Genomic DNA, 14632 nt, shown 5'->3' with positions numbered 1-14632 from the left:
CTGGCCTGGGCCAACACAAGATTCAGACTACTATAGGAGGAGGGAGAGGGGAAGAGAGAGTGAGAGAGGTGGGAGAGGTAGGCAATGAAGGAAAGGGTTTTTATACATCTACAACTTGACCAGAAGTTTAACAAATTTCTCAAACCTTCAGCCTCCTTCACTGTAAAGGACCAGGGCAACATGTGTATGGGAACGCTATCACCTACAAATTCCTCTCCCAGTCACACACCGTACTGACATCCTGTACTGGATGAGCAAACATTTACTGCATTTAAACATTGCAAAAAATGATCACATTATCTTTGCTTCTCTGCTACGAACTCCATTTCCTCAACACTTACTTGGTAATGGATTTTGTAAAACATTTTTTTTTTCACATTTTGGCTTTTGTTTATTTTTAATGAAATTTTTTTTTTTAGATTACCCAATTGTTTTTATCCCAATTGAGGTGTAATTTTAGCATGGCCAATTCACCTACCTTGCACATCTTTTTGAATTGTGGGGGTGAGTCCCACACAGACACGGGGAGAATGTTCAAACTCCATAAGGACAGTGACCCAGGGCCGGGATCAAACCCGGGTCCTCGGTTAACCACTGAGCCACCGTGCCTGCCCCTAGTGATTTATTTTATAAACTTTTTTACAGAATATTACAAGGGGAGAATTTACAGATGGAAACTCCAATCAAACTTCACATCAAGTTTTAACAGAGTCACTCCATTCAGCAGGACCTGAATATCATTGGCCTGTGAATGTGGTAAAATAAAAGTTTGTCTGTTCCGTCCGTAGGAAAAGATTTTCTTTTATAAAATTAAATTTAGAGTACCAAATTATTTTTTTCCAGTTAAGGGGCAATTTTGCATGGCCAATCCACCTCACCTGCACATCTTTGGGTTGTGGAGATGACACCCAGGCAGACACGGGAGGATTCACCCACAGTGACTCGGGGCCGGCATCGAACCCAATTCCTTAGCGCCACAGGCAGTGTTAGCACTGCACCACCGTGCTGCCCCTAGGGTTGAGAGTTTCCGACATGGGTCTTCGTGTGACTGAACAGAGCCGCACATGGAGTCAGACATCCGTTGAGTTAGTGGGATTCAGGGAGCAGGATTTGGTTCTGTTTCTTTACTTCTCTGTTGCTACTCTGACCATAGATATCTGGGTCTGTGCAAATCGGGGTAATGGAAGGTCAAGTAACCAGGACAAAGGATAATGCAGTTTGCTGGCCAGGTTGTCTCCATTCTGAGCAATGTGGAATAAGCTTCTCCCAGTCATTGAAAATGTTGCCCCCTGACACTTCCGGGTACGGCTATGCAGAGCTAGGTCGCATATTCGGCAGCTCCTGCTTGGAACGGACTTTTGGGCTCTTTTACAGGGCCCCCACGGCATTTGTTTGACATTTCCCGGTGTGGGAAGAAGGCTGCAATATTCCCCCGACAGTGTCCCCCAGGAAGGGTATGTCTCTTGGTTGCCAGACACACGCAGAAACAGTAAAAGATTTGGCTGCAACTGCAGGATAAACAGGGCCTCTTCCAGCATGCAGGCGGGGGAAGGGCAAGCTTAAAGCTGCAAGCTGACCTGAGGGCCTGTATCAAAAGTGAATTCTAGCAGCAGAGGGAACAACTGTGAAAAGACCTCATCAAGGCCACTGAAGGGACTTCCGGTTGCGGTGATGCCTAGCTAGCCGCACGCTTCGGCGGCTCCAGCTCCGACGGACCTTCGGGCTCTTTTAAGAGCCCCAACGGGGAATTTTTCGACGACGCAACCCGGTGTGGGGCGTGTGAGAAGGGAGTCCCCCCCAAACGAAGGAGGAAAAAAACGGCGGCGGCGGCTGCAGCGCGAGGAATCGTCGACCAAAGGGTCAGAAAGAGAGAAGTACAAGATGGCGGCGGAGAAAGCGCAGGCGACATGGGGGCCTGAGCATGAAATTGTGAGACGGTGCGTGGAGCTGCTGAAGAGGGAGGTGCTGACCCCGTTGCTACAGGCAATTGAGGGGCTCAAGGAGACATTAAAGACCCAGGAGACAGAGCTCCGTGTGGTGGAGCAGAAGGTGACAGATATTGTGGACGAGATCCTGGGCCTGGCGGTTAAGACACAGACGCACGAGGCACTTCATAAAAAGTGTACTGAAAGGATCGAAGCCCTAGAAAATGGAGCGCGAAGGAAGAACCTTCGGATACTGGGTCTCCCTGAGGGTGTGGAAGGAGTGGACTGTGGAGCGTACGCAAGTACGATGCTGAGCTCACTGATGGGTGCTGAGGCCCCTACGGGCCCCTTGGAGGTGGAGTGGGCAAATCGGATTCCGGCGAGAAGACCAAAAGCGGGAGAACCACCCAGGGCGATAATCGTGCGATTTTACCGCCTTAAGGATAGAGAAGAGGTCCTGAGATGGGCTAAAAAGGTGCGGAGTAGCAGATGGGAGAATGCAGTGGTACGGGTATACCAGGATTGGAGTGCGGAGGTGGCGAGAAGGAGGGCGAGCTTCAACCGAGCCAAAGAGGTGTTGCATAAAAGGAAGGTGAAGTTCGGGATGCTGCAGCCGGCAAGACTATGGGTCACGTATCAGGAGAGACACCATTATTTCGAGACGGCGGAGGAAGCATGGACCTTCATCAAAGAAGAGAAATTGGATCGGAACTGAGGGACTGATGCTGCAGGAAATGTTATTGTTAATGTTACGGTGGAAGTTAATTGAGAAGTAAACAGGGAAGGGGGGAGACATTGGGGAAATGTGGGCGCCGGTGAGGGGGGAAAGACGGGACATAGTTGGAGAATGGGGAAGGGGAGGGGGAGGGGAAAGGGAGCTGCGCCATAAGAGGCGGGTCAAGTAAAGGGATGTTCCCGCACCAGAAAGAATAAGGCGGGAAGACAGGCGCAAGGCGGATGGGAGTTCCCCACATGGGGGGGGGTCGAGGAGTGAGCAGGAGTAGCCGGGGTCAGTTGAAGTCAGCTGACTTACGGAAGTAATATGGGGGGAGCAATCATGCTAGAAAGAGATCTAGCGGGAAGGGGGGGAGGGAGGGGGAGGGGGGGACAACTGGGTTGCTGCTGCGGAAATCCAAAAGGAAATGGCTAAAGAGTGGGTGGGCGGGGATGGTGTGCGACGCTGGGGGAGCGAGCGGGAGCGCGGAGGCGGGATATGGGACTGGCCTAGAGAAGGTAATGGCTAGTCGACACGGGAGGGGGGCAGGTAGCCCCCTAGTGAGGCTGATCACGTGGAACGTGAGAGGCCTGAACGGACCGATAAAAAGGGCCAGAGTGCTCGCGCATTTGAAAGGACTAAGGGCAGACGTGGTTATGCTCCAAGAGACGCACCTAAAGGTGGCGGACCAAGTTAGGCTAAGGAAAGGATGGGTGGGACAGGTGTTCCACTCAGGACTGGACGCAAAGAATAGAGGGGTGGCCATTTTGGTGGGGAAACAGGTCGCATTTGAAGTAAAGAACATCGTAGCAGATAGCGGAGGTAGGTATGTAATGGTGAGTGGCAGGCTGGAGGGAATGGAGGTCGTGTTGGTTAACGTGTATGCCCCAAACTGGGACGATGCGGGATTTATGAGACGGATGCTGGGGCGTATACCGGACCTGGAGGTAGGAAACTTGATTTTAGGAGGGGACTTTAATACGGTGCTGGACCCGGGGCTAGATAGATCCAGCTCAAGGACCGGAAGAAGGCCGGCAGCGGCCAAGGTACTTAAGGGGTTTATGGACCAAATGGGGGGCGTGGATCCATGGCGATTTCTTAGACCTAGGGCTAGGGAGTTTTCCTCCTTCTCCCATGTCCATAAAGTGTACTCCCGGATAGATTTTTTTGTTTTGGGAAGGTCGTTGATCTCTAGGGTGGAAGAAGCTGAGTACTCAGCCATAGCGGTTTCGGATCATGCCCCACATTGGGTGGACCTGGAATTAGGAGAGGAAAGGGAGCAGAGAACACTCTGGCGATTAGATGTGGGACTGATGGCGGATGAGGGAGTGTGTGCAAGAGTGCGGGGGTGTATTGAGAGATATCTGGAGGTCAATGACGACGGCGAGGTCCCTGTGGGAGTGGTATGGGAAGCACTAAAAGCGGTGGTCAGAGGAGAGCTGATCTCCATTGGGGCCCACAAAAGGAAAACAGAGGCCAAGGAAAGGGAAAGGTTACTGGGGGAGATTTTAAGGGTGGATAGGGAATTTGCAGAGACCCCGGAGGAGGAATTGTACAGGGAGAGGAGACGACTCCAGACGGAATTTGACCTTCTGACCACCAGAAAGGCGGAGGTACTGTGGAGGAAGGCACAGGGGAGGAGGTATGAATATGGGGAAAAGGCGAGTCGCCTGTTGGCTCATCAATTGCGAAAGAGGGCAGCAGCGAGGGAGATAGGAGGAATTAGAGACGAAAGGGGAGACACGGTGCGAAGGGCAGGAAAGATAAATGAGGTGTTCAAGACCTTCTATGAGGAACTGTATAGGTCTCAACCCCCAGAGGGAGAGGAGGGGATGCGGCAGTTCCTGGACCAATTGAGGTTCCCGAAAGTGGAGGAGCGGGGGGTGGTAGGCCTGGGGGCACCGATTGGGGTGGACGAGGTTATTAAGGGACTGGGAAGCATGCAAGCAGGGAAGGCCCCAGGACCAGACGGGTTCCCGGTGGAGTATTACAGAAAATATGTGGACTTGTTGGCCCCGTTGATGGTGAGGACGTTCAATGAGGCCAGGAAAGGGGGGACTCTACCCCCGACGATGTCGGAGGCGACGATATCGTTAATTTTGAAGAGGGATAAAGATCCGTTGCAGTGCGGGTCCTGTAGACCCATTTCATTGTTGAACGTGGACACCAAATTGTTGGCAAAGGTACTGGCATCGAGGATAGAGGACTGTGTCCCGGGGGTGGTGCACGAAGACCAGACAGGGTTCGTAAAAGGGAGACAACTGAATGTTAACGTGCGACGACTATTAGGGGTGATAATGATGCCCCCAGTGGAGGGGGAGGCAGAGATAGTGGCGGCAATGGACGCAGAGAAGGCATTTGATAGGGTGGAGTGGGAGTATTTATGGGAAGTGTTAAGGAGGTTTGGGTTTGGGAACGGGTTTATTAGCTGGGTTAGACTTCTTTATGGGGCTCCAACGGCAAGCGTAGTTACAGGTCGACATAGATCGGAGTATTTCCGACTATATAGGGGAACAAGACAGGGATGCCCGCTGTCTCCATTGTTGTTCGCGTTGGCAATTGAACCTCTGGCCATGGCGTTGAGAGACTCCAGGAAATGGAGAGGGGTGATTAGAGGGGGAGAAGAACACCGAGTCTCGTTATATGCGGATGACCTATTGTTATACGTGTCGGACCCAGCGGGGGGAATGATAGAGGTTATGCGAATTTTGAGGGGGTTCGGGGATTTCTCGGGGTATAGGCTAAACATGGGGAAGAGTGAATTATTTGTGATACATCCAGGGGACCAGAGTAGAGAGATAGAAGGCTTGCCTCTAAGGAAAGTGGAAAGAAACTTCCGATACCTGGGGATTCAGATCGCTAGGAGCTGGGGAACCTTGCACAGACTTAATCTGACACGGTTGGTAGAACAAATGGAGGAGGACTTCAAGAGGTGGGACATGCAGCCTCTATCGCTGGCGGGCAGGGTGCAAGCAATTAAGATGATGGTCCTCCCGAGGTTCTTATTTGTATTTCAATGTCTCCCTATACTAATCACTAAGACCTTTTTTAATAAAATAGACAGGAGCATCACGAGCTTCGTGTGGGCAGGGAAAGTTCCGAGAGTAAGGAGGGGGTTCCTTCAGCGTAGTAGGGACAGAGGAGGATTGGCACTACCGAACTTGGGCGATTACTATTGGGCCGCCAATGTGGCAATGATACGTAAATGGATGATGGAGGGTGAGGGAGCGGCGTGGGAAAGACTGGAGAGAAAGTCCTGTAAAGGGACGAGTTTAGAGGCGCTGGTGACGGCGCCGCTACCGATCTCACCTAAAAAGTTTACCACGAACCCGGTGGTGGCGGCAACATTGAATATCTGGGGACAATGGAGGCAACAGAGAGGGGTGCGGGGAGCCCTGGTGGGGTCCCCAATCAGGAACAACCATAGGTTCGCCCCAGGAAGAATGGATGGAGGATTTCAGAGCTGGTTCCAGTTGGGAATTAGGAGGGTGGGAGATTTATTTATAGATGGGACTTTTGCGAGCTTGGGAGCATTGGAGGAAAAGTATAAGTTGCCCCGGGGAAATTTCTTGAGATATATGCAGGTGAGGGCATTTACTAGACAACAGGTGAGGGAATTTCCGTTGCTCCCGACACAGGGGATACAGGACAGGGTGCTTTCAGGGGTGTGGGTCGGAGAGGGCAAGGTGTCAGAGATTTACCGAGAGATGAGGGAAGAGGGGGAGGAGTCGGTGGGCGAACTAAAAGGAAAGTGGGAAGAAGAACTAGGGGAGGAGATAGAGGAGGGTATGTGGGCTGATGCCCTAAGCAGGGTAAATTCCTCTTCCTCATGCGCCAGGCTTAGCCTGATTCAATTTAAGGTGCTACATAGAGCACACATAACGGGAGCAAGATTGAGCAGGTTCTTTGGAGTGGAGGACAAATGTGGGAGGTGTGGCGGGAGCCCGGCAAGCCACGCACATATGTTTTGGGCGTGCCCGGCACTGGAAGGGTATTGGAAGGGAGTGACGGGAGTGATTTCGCGGGTGGTGAAGGCCCGGGTCAAACCAGGCTGGGGGTTAGCTCTATTTGGAGTTGCGGAAGAGCCGGGAGTGCAGGAGGCGAAAGAGGCCGACGTTGTGGCCTTTGCGTCCCTAGTAGCCCGGCGCAGGATCCTACTCATGTGGAAGGAGGCGAAACCCCCCGGACTGGAGGCCTGGGTAAATGATATGGCGGGGTTCATTAAACTGGAGCAGATAAAGTTTGCCCTGAGAGGATCGGCTCAAGGGTTCACCAGGCGGTGGCAGCCATTTCTCGACTACCTAGGGGAACGTTAGAGGGAAGACAGATGACCAGCAGCAGCAACCCAGGGGGAGGGGGGGGGGTTAGTTTAGGTCAAAGATAAAGGGGTTTTGTTACTTGTGTATTGTTTAAAATTTCTGTATTGTTATTGTTGCGTTTGCTTTGTAAGAGGGGAAAAATTGTTGTTTGGGAAAAAATTTTCAATAAAACATTTATTAAAAAAAAGAAAATGTTGCCCCCTACAAACATGGCGGCCGCACATGCGCTCTACTGCACATTGTCCCGCATAAAGATGTCGGTCGTTACCCCGAACCGATCACTGGAACCTCGCGGCCCCGCTCCGTGAAACGGGGGAACTAGGAAGTGATCTTTACGGGTATGGACTTGCACAACATGCTTAGAAACCTTCTCCACTCACCAGGCAGATCATCGCTCCCCGCGTTCCACAATATTCATCTTACCCTTTGAGGATCCGAGATAACAGCTTCTGGGCATCGCCATTACCCGCAGTGCGCATGCTTCAGACGAAGTCCCACCCACCCTCACTCACTCCGATTGGTTGGAGGACCAGCCTCTTCCGCTCACTTAGCCAGCCCCGCCCCTCTTTCTATTGGTCCGGAGCTGCCGTCAATCACTCCCCGGGTATTGTGTTGTGGAGCATGCGCAGTGCGGTTCATGTCCAGGGACAGAAGCTTGTTTGTCTCATCTTCAGGCGATAAGAAGGCGGATGAGCGGAGGCAGGGGCAGTGGGTGGGAGTGGAGGCCTCAACACCCCCAATAACAAACTAGCGGCACCGCCTCAACACCCAACACAACGGCAGCTGCCGCTTTCTCCCGGTCCCGGGCCCCAGTGGACAAATGTGGCTTCAGGAAGGAAATGCAGCAATGGATTTGGTCAGGAGAAATGATCTTTAACTCACTTTGCTGATCCTGAACATGAAATGAAAATGAAAATCGCTTATTGTCACAAGTAGGCTTCAATGAAGTTACTGTGAAGCCCTAGTCGCCACATTCCAGCGCCTGTTCGGGAATTGAACCGTGTTGCTGGCCTGCCTTGGTCGTCTTTAAAAGCAGCGATTTAGCCCAGTGTGCTAAACCAGCCCCAGATCCTGGAGCAGGAGGAGAGAATGGGGGCAATTTCTATCCTGCTCTCACACTGATGGATTTGTTAATGCAGATAGTAGAATTTAACTTCAGTGAACAATCTGGAATTTAAAGCTGTACTCAGTATTAATGACCTTGAACCATTGTGGTCAGTTTATGGGAATGGCAAAATGTATGGGACTGGAATTTGCAGCTTTGGGAAATGAGAGAAACAATTATTCCCCAGAAACTAGAATTATCTGTTCTGAATTTCTGACATGTGTAAACTGATTTTACAGGGTTACAAGGCATGGATTGACAGAAAGGAAACTCAAATCAATTATCATATCGAGATCTGACAGTCACTCAATTCAACAGGATCTGAATGTTATCAGCTTTTGAATGTGGAAAGAGAAATGTTTGTCTGTTCTGTCTGTGGGAAAGGATTTCAAACATCATTGTGACTGGAAAAGCACAGCGACACACACACACCCGAGTGAGAGTGCTGCAGTGAACTGACAGGAAAGAGCTTTAACCAGTTGCACAGCCTGAAAAACACCACACCCTCACAGCGAGAAGAAACTACACGTGTTCTGTGTGTGGAAGACGTTTCAACTGATCATCCAAAATGGAGAGACAGAAGGACGCCGGCACCATTGAGAAACCGTGGAAATGTGGGGATTGTGGGAAGGGATTCAGTTTCCCTTCTGAGCTGGAAACTCATCACCGCAGTCACACCGGGGAGAGACCATTCACCTGTTCCGAGTGTGGAAAGGGATTCACTCGACTAACACATCTGACTGCACACCAACTTGTTCACTCTGACATGAGACCTTTTAAATGTTCCGATTGTGAGAAGAGCTTTAAAAACAAATTTAATCTTCTGACGCACCAGCGAGTTCACACTGGGGAGAGGCCGTTCACTTGCTCCGAGTGTGGGAAGGGATTCACTCAGTTATCCAGCCTTTTGACACACCAGCGAATGCACAGCGGGGAGAAACCATTCACGTGCACTGATTGTGGGAAGAGATTCGCTCAGTTATCCAATCTTCTGACACACCAGCGAGTTCACACTGGAGAGAAACCATTCACCTGTTCTGAGTGTGGGGTGACATTCGCTCAGTTATGCAAACTGTTGGATCATCAGCGGGTTCACACTGGGGAGAGACCATTCACATGCTGTGTGTGTGGGAAGGGATTCGCTCAGTCATCCACCCAGCTGAGACACCAGCGCATTCACACTGGGGTGAGACAGTTTATCTGCTCTGAATGTGGGAAGGGATTCACTCAGTCTGCCCAACTCACCTCACACCAACGTGTTCACTCTGACGCGAGACCTTTTAAATGTTCCACCTGTGAGAAGAGCTTTAAAGGCAAAATGGATCTGCTGATTCACCAGCGCAGTCACACTGGAGAGAGGCCGTTCACCTGCACCATGTGTGGGAAGGGATTCACTCAGCATTCCCTCCGGCTCAAACACCAGCGCAGTCACACCAGGGAGACATTATTCATCTGCTCTGTGTGTGGGAAGGGATTCACTCATTCATTCACCCTGCAGAAACACCAGCGAGTTCACAAGCGATTACAGGGGTTGGATTCTGATATTGCTGCTGTTAATCACATCCAGGACTGAACCATGTTCATTCTGACAGTTGGAGTTTGTTTCAGTTGTTGTTAATTATTCCTGTGACTCGGCCGGAGTTTAATATTCTGTATATAGATTAATTAAATTAGATTTGTGTTAATGACAGTGTTCCAGTCCTTGATTTCTGTCAGATAGGAGGAAACTGATTGATGTCCTGTTCCTGACTGTTCCATTGTTGTGTCTTTTCTGATTTGTTTTGTATGATGTGGTAAAGTAAAGAGTAAGACCAGAGAGAAAGGTCAGAATATGGGAAATGATAAACAGATTGTGGCAGGAAGAGACGGAAAGAACACATTTAAAATTACATCAGATAAACGCTACAAATATAATAAAAGAACAAAACCAAAGGCTCTGTAGCAAAACACAAGTAGCATTTGAAACAAAACTGATGAATTGCCAGCTCCTATAGAAATAAGTAAGTACGATCTGATGGCCATTGCAGACATAGATTGGGACCTGAATTTTTTTATATTCATTCATGGCATGTGGGTGTCACTGGCCAGTCCAACATTTATTGCCCATCCCTCATTTCCCTTCAAAAAGTGGTGATGAGCTGAATATTGTAATGCATGTGAAATTTAAGAAGGACAGAAATCTTGGAAAAGATGGAAGAGTGCCTCTGTTAATTGTTGATGGTGTTAGCACATTAGACAGGGATGACCGAAGTTCAGGAAACCAGGATGTAGGAATGGTTTGGTTTGAGATGAAAAATGGTAAAGGCAAGAATTTACTTCTGGGAGTGGTGTGCAGGCCTCCTAATTGTAACTACACAGGAGACCAGAGTTAAAAGAAAGAGATAATGGAAGTTTGTCAGAAAAGGTACAGCCATAATCAAGGGGGATTTTAGTAAAGTTATAAACTGGAAAAATCAGATGGTCGAAGGTAGCATAGGTGAGGAGTTCACAGAATGATTTTGCGATAGTTTCTACAATCAGCACATTTTGGAGCCATCCAGAGGGCAGTTTATACCAGACATCGTATTGTGCAACAAGGATGAATTGATAACCTCATGGTGAAGACATCCCCAGGTAACAGTGATCATAATTTGATTGAATCTGACATGCAGTTTGAGGGGAAGAAGATTGAGTCCAAGACGAGTAAGTTAAGCTTAAATAAGAGCAATTATTTTTATTTATTTATTCATTTTTTAAAAATTTAGGATACCCAATTATTTTTTCCCAATTAAGGGGCAATTTAGCGTGGCCAATCCACCTAGCATGCACATCTTTGGGTTGTGGGGGAAATAAGAGCAATCATTAGGGCATCAAAACAGAGCTAGCTAAAATGAATTGGCAAATGAGCTTGTGTGTCAGGTAAATAGAGATTCTGTGCCAGACATTCAAAGAGATATTTCATTATACACAGAATAGATATATTTTCGTGAGAATGGAAAATTCCAGGGGAGGACCCAGCATCTGTCTTTAACTAAAAAAGTTAAAGAAATATTGATATGGGCCAGGGTTTAAAAAGCTCCAAACTATTTCATGGAGTTCACCTGACCTCCAATAGTTTATCAATTTTGATTACGAGGAGCACAAGGGCCTACTTTTCAGGTGTTATTCAACAGAGGCCTTAAACACTTTCAAACAAAACAAAGATAATTCGACAAATTCAGCTAACATTTTATAAGCACACACACTAAGCATTTTTATCAACTGCAAACATAAATACCCCACACAGCTACAGTTCTCTCTCTCTCTCTCTATATATATATATATATATATATATTTATATATATCACATTACAATATCAATGTTTTTTAAAAAGTACATAGCAGTGCAAAGGCAGATGACAGGTCAGAACATTTGGCAGAGTATAAAAGCACAAAAATATTAATAAGATGAGAATAATTAGAGTACCAGAGAAAGCTGGCGAGAAATATAAAGACAGATAGTAAGAGTTTCTATGGATATTTGTGGAAGTAAATAATTCAAGTGAGTGTTGATTCTCCAGAAAGCTAGTCTGGAGAATTAACAATGGAAAGTAAGGAGATGTCAAATGAATTGATCAGGTATTTTCATCAGTCTTCACTATAGAGGAATCACGTAACATTCCAGAAATATCCGTAAATCAAGAAATTGAAGGGATGGAGGAACACTCACCAGGGAAGTGGTAATGAGCAATGTTTTGAGTCTGCGAGCTAACAAAACCCCGGTTCCTGGCGGACTTCATCATCAGGTCTTGAAAGAAGCAGCTTAAAGAGGGAGTTGATACACTCTTTTCATTGTCCAAAATTCACTAGATTCGAGGAGGATCCATTAAATTGGAAAATAATAAATGTAATTCCTTTATTCACAAAGGGAGGGGAACAGGTGGCTGGAAACTACAGGCCAGTTAGCCTAATATTAGTCATAGGGAACATGTTTGAAGCTATTATTAAAGATGCAATGTCAGATCTCTTAGAAAAGTCAAGGCAATCAGGCAGTGTCAACATGGTTTTATGAAAGGAAAATCACATTTAACCAATTTATCAGAGTTACTTGATGGGGTCACATGACTGTGGATAAAGGGGAACGGGTGAATGTACTGTCCTTAGATTTCCAGAAAGCATTTGATAAGTTATATCAAAGGTTATTACAGAAAATAAAAACTCAGGATATAAGGGATAACATACTGGCATGGACTGAAGATTGGCTAACCAGTGGGAAACAAAGAGTAGACATAAATGGGTATTTTTGTGATTGGTTGGATGTGATGAGTGGTGTGCCACAGGGATCAGTACTGGAGACTCAACTTATTATAATTTATATAAATTACTTGGATGAAGGTACTGAAGGTTCTGTTGCTAAATTTGCTGATAACACAAAAAAAGGTGGGACACTAAATTGTGAGGAATGCAATACAGCCACATAAGGACATCGATAGGTTAAGCAAGTGGGCAAAGGCCTGGCAAATGGAGTATCATGTGGGAAAATGTGAAAATGCACATTTTGTTGGGAAGAATAAAACAGGCAGATTGTCCAAATGGTGAGAGACTTTTAGAGTTCTGAGATACAGAGGGACCGAGGTGTTATTGTGCATTAATAACAAAAGGATAGCATGCAGGTACAGCAAGTAGTTAGGAAAGCTAATAAAATGTCATTTGAATGTTAATTGAATATTTATTGTGCGGGGAATTGAATACAAACTGGGGAGGTTATGCCTCAGTTATACAGGGCATTGGTGAGACTGCACGTGGAGCACAGGGTACAGTGTTGGTCTTATTTTTTTTTTTAAATCCAATTGAGGGGCAATTTAGCGTGGCCAATCCACCTGCCCTTCACATCTTTGGGTTGTGGGGGCGAGACCCACGCAGACACGGGGAGAATGTGCAAACTTCACATCAGACAGATCTCCTTATTTAAGAAAGGCTGTAAGACCATAAGACATAGGAGCAGAAGTAAGGCCATTCGGCCCATCGAGTCCACTCCACCATTCAATCATGGCTGATTTCAACTCCATTTACCCGCTCTCTCTCCATAGCCCTTAATTCCTCGAGAAATCAAGACTTTATCAACTTCTGTCTTAAAGACACTCAACGTCCCGGCCTCCACCGCCCGCTGTGGCAATGAATTCCACAGACCCACCACTCTCTGACTGAAGAAATTTCTCCTCACCTCTGTTCTAAAGTAACTCCCTTTAATTCTAAGGCCCCCGGGTCCTAGTCTCCCCTGCTAATGGAAACAACATCCCTACATCCATAAGCCATTCATTATCTTGTAAGTTTCTATTAGATCTCCCCTCAACCTCCTAAACTCCAATGAATATAATCCCAGGATCCTCAGACGTTCATCGTATGTTAGGCCTACCATTCCTGGGATCATCCGTGTGAATCTCCGCTGGACCCGCTCCAGTGCCAGTATGTCCTTCCTGAGGTGTGGGGCCCAAAATTGGTCACAGTATTCTAAATGGGGCCTAACTAATCCGTTATAAAGCTTCAGAAGTACATCCCTGCTTTTATATTCCAATGTTTGTTGGACGTCATTCAGAGAAAGTTTACGAGATTAATACCTGGAATGGACCTGTGGCCTTATGAGGAAAGGCTGGATGGGCCAGGCTTGTATCCTCTCCAGTTATGAGGAAAGGCTGGACAGGCCAGGCTTGTATCCTCTCCAGTTATGAGGAAAGGATGGATGGGCCAGGCTTGTATCCTCTCCTGTTATGAGGAAAGGATGGATGGGCCAGGCTTGTATCCTCTCCAGTTATGAGGAAAGGATGGATGGGCCAGGCTTGTGTCCTCTCCTGTTATGAGGAAAGGCTGGACAGGCCAGGCTTGTATCCTCTCCAGTTTCGAAGAGTGAGGGGTGACTTCATTGAATCATATAAGACTCTGAAGGGTCAAAGCTAGTAGAATGCTTGCGCAGCAACTCAGGAGGAAGGAGGCGGCCAGAGAAATAGGCAGGGTAGTGGACGGTTTGGGGAACAGAGTGGATGACCCATCAGGACTGAACAAGGTGTTTCGAGAGTTTTACAGGAAGCTCTAAACCTCGGAACCCCCTGGGGAGCCGGAGGAGATGCAACATTTCTTAGACGGACTGACCTTCCCAAAAGTGGGTAGGGGGCTGGTAGATGGACGTGGGGCCACGATCAGAGCAGAGGAAGTGCTGGGGGGCTTGAAGGCCATGCAGTCAGGTAAATCCCTGAGGCCAGATGGATACCCAGTGGAGTTCTACAAAAAACTTCTCAGAGATAGTGAGGCCGGTGCTGACTCGGGTATTTAACGAGGCGAGCGACTCTACCCCCGACGATGTCACAGGCTACCATTTAGCTGATATTAAAACGGGATAAAGACCCGGAAGCGTGTGGGTCATACAGACCAATCTCCCTGATCAACGTCGACGCCAAGCTCCTGGCTAAGGTCTTGGCGTTTAGAATTGAGGACTGTGTCCCGGAGGTGATCGGGGAAGACCAAACAGGGTTTGTGAAAGGCAGGCAGCTGGTAGCCAACTTGAGAAGACTACTCAATGTGATCATGATGCCCCGGAGGGCAGAGAGGTAGAGGC

General features: G+C 47.9%; 1 protein-coding gene across 4 annotated transcripts in view; it reads right to left on the bottom strand.

Moving 5' to 3' along the window:
- The window catches only part of LOC140419074 (uncharacterized), a 50708-nt gene that overhangs the window by 17948 nt on the left and 18128 nt on the right, over positions 1-14632 (bottom strand). For 2 of the 4 annotated variants that reach the window (XR_011945514.1, XM_072502816.1), the window contains exon 1: positions 7340-7451. The exons of 1 other annotated variant lie outside the window; for it this stretch is intronic. Coding sequence is in view for 1 of the 3 variants with exons in the window: in XM_072502816.1 (XP_072358917.1) it covers positions 7340-7351 (12 nt within the window). In the remaining 2 variants the exon portion in view is untranslated. Of the gene's footprint in view, positions 1-7339; positions 7452-14632 lie in introns of those variants that run through there. One more of the 4 variants, XM_072502817.1, reaches the window with a different exon arrangement.

Source organism: Scyliorhinus torazame, chromosome 5 (genome assembly GCF_047496885.1).
Source record: "Scyliorhinus torazame isolate Kashiwa2021f chromosome 5, sScyTor2.1, whole genome shotgun sequence".
In the NCBI taxonomy this organism is placed as follows: Eukaryota; Metazoa; Chordata; class Chondrichthyes; order Carcharhiniformes; family Scyliorhinidae; genus Scyliorhinus; species Scyliorhinus torazame.
This window is presented reverse-complemented; position numbering and strand designations above follow the sequence as displayed.